At 40.5% G+C, this 18,212-nt stretch overlaps 3 protein-coding genes across 3 annotated transcripts; all 3 read left to right on the forward strand.

The window, feature by feature from the left end:
* The first annotated feature begins 3 nt into the window (after nt 1-3).
* Nucleotides 4-2,726, forward strand: LOC135937477 (mucin-2-like). The gene is made up of 2 exons (XM_065480628.1): nt 4-112; nt 556-2,726. The coding sequence occupies exons 1-2, from the start codon at nt 109-111 to the stop codon at nt 2,724-2,726; spliced, it is 2,175 nt and encodes a 724-aa protein (XP_065336700.1). The 5' UTR covers nt 4-108.
* Nucleotides 2,727-4,721: 1,995 nt separating this feature from the next.
* On the forward strand, nt 4,722-12,486 carry LOC135936375 (uncharacterized). The gene is made up of 9 exons (XM_065479169.1): nt 4,722-4,948; nt 5,102-5,179; nt 5,234-5,338; nt 5,845-6,241; nt 7,744-8,134; nt 9,168-9,536; nt 10,887-11,109; nt 11,170-11,285; nt 11,944-12,486. Exons 1-9 carry the CDS (start codon nt 4,864-4,866, stop codon nt 12,043-12,045), a joined length of 1,866 nt encoding a protein of 621 aa, XP_065335241.1. The 5' UTR covers nt 4,722-4,863; the 3' UTR covers nt 12,046-12,486.
* Nucleotides 12,487-13,220: 734 nt separating this feature from the next.
* On the forward strand, nt 13,221-17,889 carry cpa (F-actin-capping protein subunit alpha). The gene is made up of 7 exons (XM_065479010.1): nt 13,221-13,343; nt 13,703-13,766; nt 13,832-13,883; nt 13,985-14,156; nt 14,306-14,484; nt 14,539-14,695; nt 16,627-17,889. Exons 1-7 carry the CDS (start codon nt 13,290-13,292, stop codon nt 16,828-16,830), a joined length of 882 nt encoding a protein of 293 aa, XP_065335082.1. The 5' UTR covers nt 13,221-13,289; the 3' UTR covers nt 16,831-17,889.
* Nucleotides 17,890-18,212: the final 323 nt, after the last annotated feature.

The raw sequence follows: 18,212 nt of genomic DNA on the forward strand, positions 1-18,212 counted from the left end.
GAAAACTTTGTGTTCGTAAAGATAATTTTGTTTTTCTTGAAACTGATTAGGCTTAGCATAAAATGAAAATCTTTTCCCGAGTGTTGTCAGTGTTCTGAAGCTGCTGCAATGGGTAAGATATGCTTTTAAGATTCATATATTTAATTTGAAATAGGACAACTTATTGTAAAAGATCGAATATAATTTATTTTAAGTTTGTACAACCAGTAATTAAGGGTTTCTACAAAAATTATATTCTCATGCATTAATTGCAAATATTTCAACCTTGGGAAAAAATTAATTGCTTTGTTTTATTTTCGTACTTAAATTAAAAATAATACTTATTCTATTCTTAATTTTCTCATCAATTCCCATTAATAGTAAAATTTCTACATTTCAGCTTAATGTTATCATTTTAAAATAACTATACTAACTTTTTAATTTAATTTTCTTTTGGCAAATTATTTATTTTAAGTGTTATGCCTTGTCATTTTCATTACTTATTTTAAAATTTTTTATACAGACATTGATTATTTCTTAAAATAACTCATTTATGTTTCTCCTTCGCATTTTCAGGAGTCCTAAATACAATTTTAGGGCTCGCACTGGTGTCCCTGGTGCGCAAGGCGAGCGGCATCGCCTACGCCAACTTCAAGAGCGATATGTACTGCGACCCAGTGCGCTGCTTCAACAGCGACGGCTCGCAGAAGCCATTCGGCGAAATAGTGAGGGCCGACACCTGCGACGGCTACTGCGTCTGCCTGGCGGACGCAACTCGTTTGATGAAGTGTCCAGACTCGCTCGTCTTCAACGAGCACCTGAAGGTGTGCGACTACCCTGAGCGAGTCAAGTGCAGCCTGGATTTCAGGAGTGAAAAGTCGCAGCAGGAATTCGAAAGGCAGCACCCTGGCCTGATCCGCAGTCAGGGCTATGATGTAGACCAGTGGCGCAAGCTGTGGAGCTGTGCTAATTCGGCCAAGGAGGTTAACCCTGGGTCGCAATCGAACTCAGGGCCGCCATCTAACTCAGGACCGCAATCGAACTCGGGGCCGCAATCGAACTCTGGGTCGCAAACTATCGTGATAGATTGCAAGGCAATTCCTACTGGTCCGCCATCCAATCCTTCTGACGACGAGAATAACTGCAAAATGGTGATTCCTAAGGGTAACGACTGCGCAGGACAGAACGAGGCCCTGGGCAAGATATACTGCGCCATCAAGTCGTACCTGAAATGCGACGACGACTGCACCACCCTTGCCCCAGAAACGCCGCCAACCACGCCGTCAACACCACCAACCACGCCGTCAACTCCTCCAACAACGCCGTCAACCCCTCCGACCACACCGTCCACCCCACCGACAACGCCGTCAACCCTACCAACCACGCCGTCAACTCCTCCGACAACGCCGTCCACCCCTCCAACCACGCCGTCAACACCACCAACCACGCCGTCAACCCCACCAACCACGCCGTCAACTCCTCCAACAACGCCGTCAACACCACCGACCACGCCGTCAACCCCACCAACCACGCCGTCAACTCCTCCGACAACGCCGTCAACCCCTCCAACCACGCCGTCAACACCACCGACCACGCCGTCAACCCCACCAACCACGCCGTCAACTCCTCCGACAACGCCGTCAACCCCTCCAACCACGCCGTCAACACCACCGACCACGCCGTCAACCCCACCAACCACGCCGTCAACTCCTCCGACAACGCCGTCAACCCCTCCAACCACGCCGTCAACACCACCGACCACGCCGTCAACCCCACCAACCACGCCGTCAACTCCTCCGACAACGCCGTCAACCCCTCCAACCACGCCATCCACCCCACCAACCACGCCGCCAACCCCACCAACCACAACCTCCAGAGGGCCTGTGACCTCTCCTCCTTCTTGCGTGACTACACCACCATGCGTGCCCAACGCACCACCATGCGTGACCAACGCACCACCCTGCTGCCAGCGCGTGTGCTGCAACCCCTGCGCCGTCCAGTGTCCAGTTTGCCCTTGCGAGACTAAATGCACGTGTGGGCCGCAAACGGCCGCCCCGTCAAAGCCTCCCAAAACCGCCCCACCAACCACTCCTCCGGCTGCTCCCACAACGACCACCGCGGCTGTGCCTTCGACGAATGCACCCCCTGCCCCAACCACGACTACCCCGGCTGCGCCCCCGACAACTGCACCCCCTGTTCCGACCACGACTGTCCCAGCTGAAACTGCGTCAACCACCCCGGCTGCACCCCCTGCCCCAACCACGACTGCCCCGGATGTACCCTCGACAGCTGCACCCCCTGTTCCGACCACAACTGTCTCAGCTGAAACTGCGTCAACTACCCCGGCTGCACCCCCGACGACTGCACCCCCCGTCCGGACCACGACGGCTACAGTAAAACCACCAAATACTTCCAGAGGTCCTAAAACCACGAAGCAGCCTTCTTCTGACGGCACGACCATCCCAAACATTGCACCGGAGGATGATACTGAAACTGAAGAACCCATTACCGAACCTGGAGCTCTTACGACGGCCACCTTTCGAGGTGATGGGTCAACAGTTGAAAAGAAATTTCACGGCTTGTTCGCTAAAATTTTCAAAAGATCGAAAGGGTCAAGTGACGGTGCTGTTGCTCATAATGCTAATGATATGCATTTGCGCCAGGGCCTTTCTCCCCGAAATGCGCGTGGCGCGTATCAAATCATCAAGCATTGGTTTGACAGAGAATCGGCCAAACCAACTCAATAATTTATTGGTGTAATTCTTCTCAAGAAGGAAATATTCACTCTTTGAGGTAAATTTAAGCTGTAATAAGTTAAATAATAAATTATTCGTCAATATTATATTCCCTTATTTTGCCATTTTTTATTCTTGCCTTACCGAAAAATATTTCCCAGTTAACTTCAAACGGCAAAAAGCCAGCCCGTTGGCTCGCATTGTTAAGGCACTCTCAGGAGTGTCAAAGCAATGAGAGGTATTTGAGCAGTTCGGAGATCTAATACTGGCTACCCAATGTCAGAAATGGCAAAAAGTGGTTAGTTTAGTGACTCGAATTGCTCAAATTGCTCAACGGGCTGGGAGGCGCACCGGCGCCGACTCGCTACTTGCTGGTTTGCACCTTTCCAGCATGCGTGATTTGGCTTCACGGGACAAATGTCTAGCGTTTCAATGCAGTCCTCGGTGCGGAGGCAAGTGGCCCTTGAGTGAGCTGGGTCCCTGTGCGGCCTGGTGCGCCCATGTTATCCGTTCGCGGTGTTATTGGGACCCAGGTTTCAGCATTCGTGCAAGTGCAGTGCGCGCCCTTCCCGGTCCTCCGGTCCTCGGACAGGGATAAAAAGAGCAAAAAAAAAAAAAAAAAAAAAACGTAAGGTAAGAAGCGCAAAGAATCCAAATTATAAAATAACAAGAACAAGTAAGTTATGAAATTAAGCTTTTTATTAGTGCAATTAAATTTTATTACTGGTTAAAGAGCGTTTTAACAGCCAATGCTGTAAAAAGTTGGAGTTAGCCTTCCATTATTGATAAATTAAATCATAAAAATCTGGAATTATAACCATCCAATAAAATATATTATGGCAGGTATCTAAATCCGACAATTCTAATCTAGGTACGTGATACAAAAAATCTTGAATTTTGAACCAATTGAATGCAAAATCATAGCTTTATACTGATCAATTTACAAGATGTAATAATCTAGTTATTTTTTACTATAAGATATACCGTAATTAATAAATCTGTTTGATTTTTGCATGTTACGCACAACATTGCCACTGTATTAGGTATTGGCGTCTTGAAGATATTTAAATGGTTTTGAACTTAAATAAATTCATTTTTTCAAAGCAAAAAGTTATGACCGTTAGTTTAGCGGCTTTCGAAATTTCATTTGATGCGATTTTTAATTAGTTTAATTTTTTGTGTGGGAGATATTAGCAAAAATTAAAACCTATGTTTGCTTGTTAAATTTTTTTATTGGTTTTTAAGGTTTTTTGGTTGACGAATTCAGACAACCGAACCCAGAAAGTCTTAAGATATCGTGATATAACAAAACAAAAATAATTTCAAGCATTAATTTTGAAAAAAATCTTGTTTTTATCAAAGTAAAAGACTAAAATACAGTAGATAAGTGGAGCTTCAAAATTAACAGCGCTTAATTTTGACCAAAATTTCTCGGCAGATTTTGATTCCTCTCTTTGAGATCTATCCACCGGTGCGTGACTCTTAAGGGAACCTCTCATTATTAAAAAATAAAACAAAATTTCAAGTAGGGATCAGATGAAAGTTCTCACAAAGGGTTGGGTATTTTAGACGGTTTGTTTGATAAAAAGACAATTTTTTATAGGAACCGACATTCCGTTAGCTCGGTTGTTGGATCGAATTGTTATTGTTGTGTTCATATATGACTGTTTGACTCCTATGGTAAGCGTCATAAATACAACAATGAAAATTCTTCAAAAAATTAACCAACAATCGAGTTAAAGTATGTTCCAAATTCATTGACATATATCCTGTTTCTACCGTCCTCATTATTTCAAATTACTTGCATTATGTATTTTTTCTCGTTGTCTCGATAAGGGTAAGTTAGGGTCCTTGTTATTCGGGCGAGATACTGGAAAATGGGAAGCCCTCTACAATTCTTGTAGAAATTCACACTCTCACCATTAAAAACAGATAAAATCCGAATTATTACATATTTCTCAGTCAATCATAAATCTGCTAAAATTACTCTGTCTGGGTGAAGAGCAGACCGTGCGTCTGCAAAAATTGCGAGTCGGCATGAGTGGCGCGCTGGGGAATTCGCGCCACACCGGAGCACAAGGCACGCCGCGATTGGTCGACGGAGTGAGCGCGGCGCCACCAGTAAGCGTTTTTGAGAAGCTTCAGTAAGATGGACGAAGCAGGCAGTTTGTCTGGTCTTGAGGGCCAGGATTGGGCTAAATGGATGCGCCGAATGGGCCGGGACAGGCCGGAGGGTGAGTCGAGGGCCCGTGCAAGGGGCCGGGCCGCGGCCGGGCGGGGCCCGGGCGGCGTGGGCCGGCGGCCCGACCGCCGGACCGGCCTAACATGCCAGGGCATGGAAAGTAGCCCACGGTGTGTATTGACTCTTTTGTTGTTGTTGTTTGCAGACGACCTGAACGGCGTGGACAGTCCGGACGACGATGCCTCCAAGCCGACGGCCCACTGCAAGCGCCTTCCTCTCAAGGGTAAGCCGCCAGATGGCCCGTGGCCCTCCTTGGTTCACTGTTGTCTCATTCCAGACCACCACCTCTTCGGCCACTGTCCCGAGGTCGACCCGTTCGTCGCCGCGGTCTGCGAGTACTGCCAAAAAATCGTCAAGATACCCTTCTTGCAACAACACATAGGTCTGTGACACTCACGAATTTGTTCTCCTCTGGGACAGGCCGGGCCTAAAATATAATCACGTTTTTTGTACCGTTGCCACCCCCACCGCTCGTCCTTCAACCCTCCCAGAGTTCATTTCTCCCATTATTTATAGTGCGAGAATTTGCATGGTCATTAACTGAAACTTTTGCTGATGAGCTAGAACTTTCCCAAATAATTTGGTCCTCAAAGATTTTTTTAATTTTTTTTTTATAATGAAAAGAAATCTTTTGTAATGATTGCACGTGTTTACAAGTAAGAAAAATAACGTTGGAGATATTTTTGTTCTACGTCGTAATGCACAATTTTTTATTTTAAATGTTTTTAAAATAAAAAAATTTCATTTCTGAATTTTACTAAAAATAAATTTAATATTTTATGAAGGATTTGCAGAAAAAGATTCCTGCGTTCAGTATTACTATTTTTTCCCCCATCTTTAATAATAAAAGTCCACGACTTTTCAACTGGAAACTCTGCATGTTTACAGCAAAAGCGCACAATGGGATGTTAAAAAGGTACAAAATAAAAGAGGAACCAAAGCCCGAGGTGTCAGTCAAGCAGCCGTCCCCGCCCGTGGTGTCGAAAGCGCCGAAGGTGCTGCCCGTCATGGGCAAACAGTCAATCCTGGTGGCGGCCGCGGCCAGGTTCGCCGAGGCGCCGCTTTCGCCACCCTCGCAGCCGGAAGTCCCTGCCGTCGTGGTCAAGACGGAGAAGAGCCGAAAGCGCGGCCGCTCAAACAAGGCCGAGGCGCCTGAGAAGAGGCGCAGGGTGGAGACCGCCGCTGGCTACAACCCGGATATCCACTGCGGCGTGTGGAACGAACAGACCAAAACCAACTGCCTCAGGGCCCTCACCTGCAGGATCCATTCCCTCGTTCTCAAAAGGTATAAAAAGTGTTTATTTTATGGGCGGAAGGTTATCTGCGTGACAGTTAATTTTAAATCTTGTCTCCTGACCAATTTTTGTGCTGCAAAAATAATAAGAAAGTTTTGTTTTTAAAAGAAAAAGCTTAAAAGTTACGACAGTTTTTAAGACACCGAGAATTGCATTGTTGTGTTTTCTGTTCAATGAACGTCGCAGAAAGCTGCTCACGCACTGCAAGAATATTCATAACTTTGGATTTTTCAGCTTTTCAACACTGCCCTTTTACTTTTTTATTGAATTTCCATGAATTCCTTGGGTTTCTGTAAATCGCATTAAATTTTTGTATTTTATTTAAATAACTAAGACGCTAACAAATTGTTAGAGGCCAAATTTGCAAGCAACGTGACGTCACAAATGACGCAGCAATTGTCTTTCTCGATCTAACCCATATACTTAATTTAAATTCAAGTTTTTACGTTTTGATGCCAATTTTTGTAAAATACATTTATTTGAAAACATCGTTTTTTCATTGTCAACACCCATAAGCGAACAACAAGGAATGGGTGACTAAAAATGAAACAAATTTAATGAAAATTATTACCACACGCTCTTGTACTGCACAGCAGCTGTTTCTGTGCTGCAGGCCTTACTTAACCTCCAAAACAAAATTCTCACCACAGTATAAACTGCTGAGAATTTTAACTCCGCGATCGTTTTATGCGTCCGGCTGCACCCACATTTACGAGTGAAAACGAAAAACGAGACGAGTTTAAATTCTTGAGAACCCCGCAACTCGAAACTCTGTCCCTTTGACAAAAATTTCCTTTAACTATGCCAAAAATTCGACACACTCTTATTAAAGCTATTTTCAAAGGCAACTTCTAATATCACAAAAGTTCTATAGGGGAAAAATATATAATTTGTCTTTTCGCGTATATTTTTTTTAACTTTTTTTTGCATTTTATCGGCACTTTCTTCGGCCGCGTGTGTTTTAAGGACACATTTTAATAAATTCTCATTGAAAAAAATTTCAAGAAATCGTTTTTACGCTTCAATTATTAGTTGTCAAAGCTATTAAATTCTTGCATTTTTCTCTATTAAGATTCATTTTAAAATTTAAGTCACAATAATTTTCTTACTAAAATTAATGAGTTTCCCGACAAGTTTTGACCTATTTTTACCAATTCTCGCACATGAAATGAAAAACAGAAAAAATTCGATTTATTCCTTAACGCGTATAAATTAATAAATTCTTTACGTGCTTCTCAATTTTTCTATAATTTTCTTTCTACCTGAAGCTCATGTCAAGATAATGGTCAACAGTAACAAATTATTAAAAATTCCGACTGGTAAAAATTAAAATAAAAAAACTACTTTCGATTTTTAAAACGTTCTTTGCTCTGCGCAGTTAAGATAGTCGTTTTTTCATCCCACCACCAATCAATTGATCTTTGAATTTAATATCATTGCGAGAAAAATTACTGAAAAAAAAATCCAATCCATTTTCTTATTATCTTTTTAGGGCTGTGCCGATGCGAACGCGTTTGTTCGACGACCTGCTGGCGCAGCACAAAGCGCAACACAAGCTCAAAAAGGAGGCGAGCAGCAGCCAGGTGGAGGAAGACGGCGACGTTGTGATCGAGGAGGAAGAAGAGGAGGCGGCTGGCCGGCCAAACGGCCGCATTATTAACGGCTCGTTTGCCAACGCGGAAATATCGCTCGAGGACTACCCAATTGCCAACCACGAATTTTTGGAATTGCCTTTCCCAAAATTGTGGGCGTCGCCAAGCTCGGAAGTGCTGAGAAGGCCCATTCTCGGGGACTTCCAGATGCCGCACAAGCTGCAACCGCCTGAACGCTGGCCCATCGACGACGCCCTCGACTGCAGACCGCCAGCTCCAAAACCCCTCATGGTACAAAAATTTATAACAGTAAAATTCGCAGATTTATCAAGCCATTTTTTATAAAAAAAATTAATTTTCCCGAGAAAAACCAAATGCATTCTGGATTGCAATGATTAGGAATGAAAATGACAAATTTTCTGTTATAGAGATCATATCTCATTATGAAGGTTTTACAACGAATTTTCGTAGATGGTCCTAATTAGTTATTTTTTTTAAATATTTCAGTATGAAAAGAATATCTATAGAGAGGAGAAGTAAATTTGCCACTAGGATGAAGTCAGGAAAGGACAAAATAAGCAATTTTATCAGATGAAACAAAGATTCAGCTGCACATTTTGAAAAAGCAGGAAATTACTTCCTAATTAATTTTCAACTGAACTGAAGAACTGAATATTCTCCAGCTTTGCCAAATTTAACATTTGTGAATCTGGGTAAACGCCAGCCTTAATTTTAAAAATTAAATTAAAGCAAATAAAATTAGTTTGAAAACTTAAATATTGAAATGTATTTTTTTTATCAATTTTTATGGTAAAAATTAAAATTTAAAAACGATTTCGCATATTAGTGAATCTCCCAACCTCATGACTTATTTAAACTATTCATTGTAATAGATATCGTTTACAGTTTTACTGACACCAATTTTTAGTTTTTGTAATAGTTCGTAACTCACAATCAGATATTTAATAATATTTTTATAACTCCGTTTCTTTTTAATTGACTGAGTGAACACGAGTTTTATAGCTTTTTAAATTAACCGAAATATCTAAAATCTGTCTTTGATAGACGCTTGTCATTTCATCTAGTTTTTAAAATGTCACGCATTTTTGGCTCCTTTCTATGAAAATGAAAATAAATATAATATCCTCATTTGACCTTTATTTGAATTAATTGTAGTTGTTTATCTTGCGATTTGCTATAACCAGATCTTTTAAATTAAAAATTAAATTACCCTTGCAAACCCTACCAATTTTGTTGATAAATGCATCAAAACTTTCCATTATCTTTTGCTACTAATTAACTCAAGATTTGTTTTCCTCAATAGGTGTGCAACACAAGCAATCTGCGCAAATTTGGCGGCTACCTTGGCATAAACCGCGGGCTGCAGGTGCTGCGGCGCAAGATTCAGTGTCTGGTGCACTCGAAAGAAAACAACAACAAAGAGATCGGCTTCGACAACCTCGGTTTCCCGCCCGACACGGTCAAAATAATTGCCCCTGCGCGGACACAGCCAGTGCAGCCGCTCATCCAGGACGTGGGAAAGCGGAAAAAGGCGCGTGGACGGGCGGTGGTGGCGCGGCGTCTCCGCCAGGGCAAGGTCAAGTACAGGCTCAAACTGGTCAGGCATCGTAAGCACAAAAACCACCGGGTCACGCCCAAGAAGCCGCAGCAGGTGCCTCAGCAACAAGTGCTCGTGAGATTCCCTTCTTTTCTGTATCTTTTTACCAAATTCCTTAAATCAGGGATTTAAGTTTCCTGCCAATAAGTAATTATTACTTGATTATAGTCTTCATTTGGACTAGGAATTAGGGTTTTCATAGATGAAATTATCTTTTTAAAACAATTTTCTCAATTGTGTTGAAAATTCTAGTTTCACAAATCTAATGAAAAACTTCAAGAATTGGCATTTCAAAATTAAGTTGGTCCAATTTAAGGACGAAATATTTTTTTACAGGCTCTGAACTAAACTCTCCTGAATTTTTATGGAGAAATGTGTGCGTATTACATATTTTTGCAAGAAAATTAGCTCTGTTCTATTTACAGCTTTGAAAGAGCAATTTTTGCGTGAGCAAGAAAATGAAAATTATATCTAAATAATCAAATGGCTCAGCTCTGCTTGGATTTTCTCGGAACGGAAAGTTTGAGAGGAAAATATAATTACCATGTCCTTGTACTGTGCAGCCGCTGTTTTGCAGGCCTCTATAGCAGTAATGAACCTTCAAAACAAATTCCTTCCCCATTATTAGCTGCAATATGCAATTAATTATTGTCAAAAGCGTCTGGCATCAACTAATTGCTGATCTAAAAGGAAACGAGTGACAAATTTTGCTTCACCCCGACACTCGCCTTCCCTGTGATTTAACCTTCCCTCACAAAAATTCACAAGCTCAAAATATCAGCCTTTTTTCAAGAGTAAAATTCTGCTTAACACGAAAATTCGAGAAGAATGAATTCGATTTTTAATAAAATATAAAATTACGGTAAAAATGCTTCATATAGTACCAAAATAGTGCTATCTCGTAAGTTTTTTTTTTTAATATTTTTATTTATTAAGGAGCTATGATACGTAAAAATCAGGATGTAGTAATATTAAATTCAAATATCACATATATGCGCCTCATCAAGGAGCCAGAGCCTGCAATTCTGCACACCAAAATTCATCACAATTGGATGAAAATTGTCAAATTTCATATTATAATTAACATAGGAAACCCTAAAAGGTTTGAAACTAATTTTTTGCTTCGTCACACGAATATGATGTGAGGTTGAAACTTTTTATTGCTCATGTTCTTGAATTTGACGAAAGTATACACGTTCCCTTGTATTCAATTATTTCCCAGACAAAATCAACTGACTGTGCTACAATTTTTCCTTTCCATTTTTATCATTTTGAAATTTCTAGCAATCACACTACCAACTAACTGCTTTAGGTAAATTAAATACAGACAAAAACTACGAATAAATATCACTACTTATTTATGAAATAAAATTATTTCTTTTGGTTTAAATTTTAATTAATCAATTCCCATTTTTTAAATTTCAGTTGGCGAAAAAGAGGAAAGCAGGGTCTTACAAAGAGAACTCGAGTCTGAACGGAACGAAAGCCGGCGAGAGCCTCCTGGTGACGAACAGGGCGGCCGTCGGACTGCTAGGCGCGCGGCCGCACTCTGCCCTGGGGGACGCGGCCGCGGCCCACCCTTCCACCGCCTCCATGGCCATCGGCTCGCAGATGGAGGCGGACGCGTTGCGAGCCAACAAGTCTAAAGGTTGGAACGCCCGCCAACCTGCGTCTCCAGCCAAAATTACCGTTTTTCCCAATGCCACAGGAACCCTAATCAGACTGAGCGACCTGGCCGAGACCAAAAACCACAAAAAATCGACCTTTGGCGGCACCCAAACGATGGTTACGGTGCAACAAGTTCCACGCGTTTTATCTGCACAGGTAATTAAATTTTTTGGCGCCAAATTACGAGTTTTCTCTCGGCTGTGTCCTTTAATGCGGGATTTTACGAGTCCTCAAATTCTGATTTAGAAATCGCGTTATAAAATTTTCTAAAACCGAATTTAAATTCACTAAAACTGTGATTTTTCTTGCAAGATTGATGTTACTCTCAAGCTGTCTGTAAAAATTAGGCCTTTTAAAATCGAAGTGTTTTTTTCTCAACATTTATTATTTTTTTCTCGATAGTTTAAACAAAAAAAATTATATTTTTTGTAAAGGTAAGTTAAAAAAGGAAAATATTGCTAAAAATTAATTTTCTAACTCAGTTTCCGTTTAAAATATTTTTAATTTCGTGTATCTTAATTTTTTCAAATTTATTCTGCAAATTTTCCTGAGTTCATTGTTTTAAAATTAAATTTTTAAGCTCTCCCTCTTCTTGTTGATATTTAATATTTAAAATCATCTGAATCTTATAATGTGACCGAAAATATTTCCAGAATCATTCAAAAATACAGAAAAATTCTACAAATAAATTTTCTAATCTGACTTGAGCCAAGTTTTTCTTAGCTTGAAATTAACTAAAAATAATCGAAACGTCCTGTTTTTACTCCGTTTTATTATTAATTTGACTCTGTATTAATTGATGAATGAATTCCAGCTAAACCCTGTGCCTGGCGAGTCCTCGAGTTTGAAGTTTATGCCGGCCCAGTCAAAATCAGCGTTGTTCTCATTTTCGAAGAAGGACCACGAGAAGACATGATAAGGTGCTGAGGAGAAGTCACTGTCAACCGATCGTGCGTGATCCTCATGTTGGCAGAAAGCTGCCTGTGATGTCTGTTGGCGTGAGCACATTTTTCCCTTGTGCGTGAATTATGCCAACGCTGCAGCTTTGGATTTATGTGAGCAAGTGGGAGTTGGTCTGCGACGTAAACTCCACGAATCAACCAAACGAACAAGCAATAGTATACCTATTATGCGACACAACAATTTGTTCATTACTCTTCTGCCCGGACGAGAGGCCAAAATGGAAGACGAAAAATAATACAAACAGGAGAAGAGAAGACCAACAAAGACTGTTTAGTGATATTAACTTCTAATATTCTGAAATCTCTTGTTGTTTGAATTGGGTTGAACTAAAGCGCTCTGATTCAAAGAAAAAAAAAAGAAAAGAAAATGTTAATAAATCCGACAAGTTTGAGCATTTCTGTTGTTTTAATATGAAATTCTTTTAAATAGGATTGATTCTGTGTAACCCTGGTTAATTCCTATTGCCAATGCACGATTCCTATAAGAATACAGTTAAAAAACAAATTGACGCTGTCAATTTCTGAGAAAGCTGCAAAGTTGGCATGCTTTTTACCGTCTCCCCACTTGAAATGTCATTTTATTTCCCGAAAATAGTTTCCCCACGAAGATTTATGCTTCGTTGGAAAGATGTTGACAAGAGGAATTGAAATCTGCCATGAAAATATAGTCAAGTGCAGTAAATAACGGAGTAAATTGGCAAACTTTGACTTTCGATTCTAATATAAGGATCTCTTAATTCAATTTTATGTATAACAAAATATTTGAACTATCAATTTGATTAACTTCTTAATATACCCAACGATTCTAATAGTTTTCATAAATTTTTCCCAGTCTATTTAAAATAATGAACAAATTTTACGGGCCAAATACGCAAATTTTAATTAATGCGTATATGCCAATTCTAATTCCGAGTTATTCCTTCTTATGAACTTTATTTGAAATCATTTCATGGCCTCGCAGAAGTTATTCGCAATAGCAAAATGGCTAAGCTCGTGCTGTCTCTAGAAATGGCAAACAAGATATTCCAAGCACGCTGAGAATTATTGCGACTTGTGCCGGTCAGTGAACCCACAGCTCCCGTTGGTTGTGTCTACGACTCGGCCGCGACCTTGGCAGAACGGGTGGCTGCAATGCTTAACTTGTGTAGAACATTTGGTTGGCAGTAGTGACTCCCCTCCCACATCCGCCTGAAGGAAAATGGCGACTGACAGCGCAGGTGACCACGACCAGCCGATTTCCGACTCGGAAAAGGTGACAAACTCGACTTATTAGCCCCAGCCCGGTTGCCAATCGCCGACTAGATATTTTTTCCGGATTTTCGACTGAATTTTCTATTAACCCGTGGCTTCAATGTCATCCGGGGCGGCTCCGAATGTAGGACTGCCGCGGCTGTCACTGTCGCTCGGCTTGTTTTTAGCCGGTTTGCTGTACAAACACGGGCATTTTTGAGTTATTTGGAGGGTGTGTAAGAAATTTTGTGTCCCGAGCTTCCAGCGTCCGAACCGATAGCTCTTTTTCCGAGCTGGAAGCGTTGGAAGCGAAAGAAACACCCACCCGAGTTACGCCCCTTATTAGTCACCGCTCGAGCTTTGATAACATTGTCGTTTTAGGTGCGGATCGCTTCCGATTTCATTCTCCACTCGCCACCTGGAGAATTCAACGAAGTCTTTAATGGTGAGTTTTATTTTCGAATTTTTCTCACATGAGCTCAAATTAAATTTCGTCCATGTTTATTACAGACGTCAGGGTGCTCCTAAACAACGACACTTTGTTGAAGGAAGGTGCCTCAGGGTAAACCACAATTTTATTATTTTATTGTTTTAATTTTACTGCTGTGAATATTTAAGAAATTAAAAGAAAAGTTTTTTTATATTGAATAAATTTGGTTTTAGGGCCTTTTCGCAGTACAACAAGGACCAGTTGACTCCAGTAAGAGTTGGTTCAGCTGACCAATACTGTCTGATCACGGACCACAACGACCTTGGCGGAGGCCGGTTCTTTGACCCCAGGTCGAAGCAGAGTTTCAAGTATGACCACCTGAGAAAGGAGGCCACCGATTTTGAGGTAGCGTTTTATGAAAAATTTCGATTTCAATTAAATCTTACCACCTTTGATTATGATTTTAATACTATTTATACACCTCATTTTTTTGTTCCTTCTGGACACACAATTGAGCAACAAATTTAAAACCCCATAAATTCGACTTTTTTCAGCCTTTGGAAGCAGACGCTGCGGCTGAGTCATGGCGGTCGGCGCTCGACTCAGAGCTGAGCCAGTACACGACGAACCACTACAAGCACGGCGTGAGCAGCGTGTTTGCCAAGAGCGGCAGCGGCTCTATCACGTTGGTTGCGTGCACAGAGGACCACCAGTTCCAGCCCAAAAACTTCTGGTAACTCTTTAATTTATTGACCTAATTTTCTGGAGCTAATGACGTATTTTTTAGGAATGGCCGTTGGCGTGCCCAGTGGACGCTGACCTTCAGCCCTGGCTCAGGGTCTGCTGAGCTCAGAGGCGTTCTCAAGGTGCAAGTTCACTACTACGAGGACGGAAACGTCCAGCTGGTCAGCTCAAAGGAAGTCAAAGCTCCCCTGCTTATTTCGGTGAGTTTTGATTTGAATTTTTAAGATTCTTAAATTAACTGGAAATCTTGCACGCCCAAGGAATAAAAAAATAAACTGTGATATTGGTCAGTGATCTGGATTTGAAACCAGAATTGGTGGTTACAGGAGGGAAAAATAATCTTGCAAGTTCTGGTTTGGAACTGTTTGTGCCTGAAACACACAAGGTTGCAAAAAACGCGCATATTTTTTTAAAAAATGCTTTGCGTTGGTAAAAATAGTTTTGATTGCAAGTTTCAAATAATTTTCTAATTATTTGCTCCTGACCTCAACTTGAAAAATTTATAGATAAATTTTTAGAAATCCGGGCAGAAGATAGAAATTTAAAAAAAAAATCTGCGCAGCAGAGGAAATTTTGACCACTCCGACATTAAATTTTGGATTTTCACAGGGGAAGGTTTAAAAATTTTATTTCTCGCGCAAGAAATTTGTAAAAATTGAGTAAAATCCAGTGGTGAAAAACCCTGCGTGAAGCGCATCAACCGTAATTTAGCCTGATTTAAAATCCGCACCACATTAACTATTGCAAAAAACGTATTGAATTTCAGGGATTTTAACTGTATTGCGGAAGTTTGTAATATTTTTAAAATTTGAAGAATTGCTCTTATTCATTTGAAGAGATTATTTGTTTGCGTCTCTATTCGTTGGCCTTACAGATAAAAAAAATAAATAGACTTTTTGACTTAAGGCAGCGAAAAGAGAGATTACTTTAATTGGGCGGCAGATAACATCTGAATCATTTAGATTGACAGCTTTCTAATGCTTTGAATGACACCAGCAATGAAAACGCTCGCTAAATTGACTATTTATGGCTTGAGATTTTAATCATCATTGCTAGATAACTCTGCATGGTTGTTAAATTTGTTTATCGATTAGCGGCGGTGTTCTCGTCAGACGTGAGAGCAAATGGTATTGTGAAATTGATATTTTCTTACTTCATCTTGTTTTACTTTCTAAAAAGGAGACGAGACTTTTTTATAAAGAAAGAATATTCGAAATTGAGTCATTTTTTAGCCGGCCTGGCTGTTCCAAACAGAGCTGGGAACCTCCCAGAGAGTTTCCCTAACTTTTGTGGTTTTTACCAGTTTCGTGCGGTTTATTGCACTTCATATAAAGAACTCGAAATTGACCAGTTTTACCATCAAAACTTTTGTTAAACGGTATCTGAAAGTCTGGGGTATTTATTTGTAAATTATTGTTTCGTAAAAAAATATCTAAAACAATTTTAATTAAAATTTCGCCAAATAAAAGTTGGCACGAGAGCTAAAAAGGCAAAAATCAATAGCCCAGGAGAAACTAACAGCTTAAAACCTGCAAAAAACTGATCTGCAAAAAAAAATTATTCCAATGCCCAGCCCTGGTTCCAACGGTTCGCAGATCTTGCAAATTGAACTAAAACCGAGTCCGTCAGGCGTGTGTCAAGTGGCAAATTGTCTGCTGGCTAAAATTGACCTATCAAGCTATTTTTATTTTCTCACAATTCGCTGGAACTCTAAAACACTCGTTTCTCAACATTTGACCCTCCGTATCTCATAAAATAAAAATTGTGCCATCTTGAAATTTTCTAGGCACGTTGACACACATAAAAAATTAAGTGTTTTTGCCATTAAAAAATAAAGGAGATTTTTTAAACATTCTCGAATTTGGAAAGTTAAAAAAATTGAAGGATTTCTTCATGCATCTTATAGCACAAAGTTTTATGTTGTAGCTTACTAAATATTCTCAGTTTTGTGAACGCCAAGAGGCCTGTTTCTCCAAAATCAACCCCGATTTTCAGGAAAAATACATTACAATTTTTCTGGCCTTATCAAATCTCTCGTGGAATCACCCTTTATCGATTTTCCTTTCTAAATATTTATTAATTTTGTAAATAATCTGTCTAACAGAAGGTTTTTCGATTGTGTGATTTTCAGAATGAGGCTCAGATGGCGAAGGAGTGGGTGAAGTTGGTGGAGGAGGCGGAGCGGGAGTACCAGCAGGCCATCTCGGAAAACTACCAGACAATGTCGGACACGACGTTCAAGGCGCTGCGCCGCCAGCTGCCGGTCACCCGCACCAAGATAGACTGGAACAAGATTGTGTCGTACAGCATCGGCCGAGAACTGAGGAGCCAGTGATTCGCGCCTCTCCTTTCCTCTCTCGTTCTCTCTCTCCCCCAGATTTTGACAGGCACGCCGAGGCAAGAGAGCAGATCTATAACTTTCCTTTGTATTTCTTTCCGCTGTCCGTTTCTGTGCGGGTTCCAACCAGGGTTCGCGAGCGATAAAATTTGACTGTAAATAATTCTGATGGTTTTGTATTATATTGATCATAATTGTTTTTAAATCGTAAAAAAGGTGATTGTTTTGTAGTCGTGACTCTAAACGCGTCAATTCGCAGAGGTTTTCCTGCACTTCCAGCGAACCTTGGTTTCAAATTCTTTCCAATCTCAACTTTTTGATCGTTTTTTCGGCCCACCTTCCCCGAAACACACAAAACGTAGTTGGTTGGTTTTAATTGCGAGGTAAGCAAAGTGCCTTCGAGTTTGATTTGTGTCTTTTTAATTAATTTCCATAAGTCTATAGTGTTGAAATGGAGAGACGGCTTGCTCAGGTTTTACCGCGCGCGCGATCGGTTATTTTTTGCTTTTTAATTTCCTTGCTCGCAAACTAAAATGGGCGAAACGTTTTACGTTCGTGAGATCGGAAGCCAAGATTTTGCGTACTTATTTGCTATTCGGAATCTTGTCTGCCCGTGTTTTGTGCAAAGCATTTATGCATAGTCCTGTGAGTGAACATACGCATGCCAAAATTGAATAACGTGTCTGAAGTCGCTGCTCAAAATTGTCACGCAAGTGAGAGTCTAATTCGGTTTCCCTGCCTGCCGGCTCCTACTGCTCTGATTCGAGGCACACACACACCACACACACACACACAAGCTCTATGAGAAAAATAATATATTGATGATGAATACACGATTGCGTCCGCTGTTTCTGATTTTGCAGTAAGCAGGGAACGAAAGAACAAAACTACTAAATTGCAACCTCTTTATCAGATGATAGCTGAATTTAATATGAGAAAAAATAACCGTTGTTAGTTATTATGATCATTATTATTATGCTACTCCGATTATCTCTGTTATTAATTAAACATTAATAAAAGGACGCCCCTTCTGATCAACAGGGGTGTTTATTTGTACGCAACTCTTTTCATTCCTCGGTTTTCCTTTTCAATTGTTTAATTTTTCAGGAACTAAAAAAATGTTTATGCATGAAATCACAAAATTTTAACAATTTCCAATAACAAATTATTTCCACTTTTTAAATATTTATAACATGCCTAAAACTAGATAACGAACAATTATTGGTATCTACTTTAGGATCTGTCTTACGAAAATTTGCAAATCAAATCAAGGCAAATTTTATTTCAATGCATAATTTTTACAGAAGCAAATTACCAGAATTATAATCCATATCCCAATTTTCAAACTCCAATTTGTGTCCTAATTTTTTGCAGTGGAA

Source organism: Cloeon dipterum, chromosome 2 (genome assembly GCF_949628265.1).
Source record: "Cloeon dipterum chromosome 2, ieCloDipt1.1, whole genome shotgun sequence".
Classification (NCBI taxonomy): Eukaryota; Metazoa; Arthropoda; class Insecta; order Ephemeroptera; family Baetidae; genus Cloeon; species Cloeon dipterum.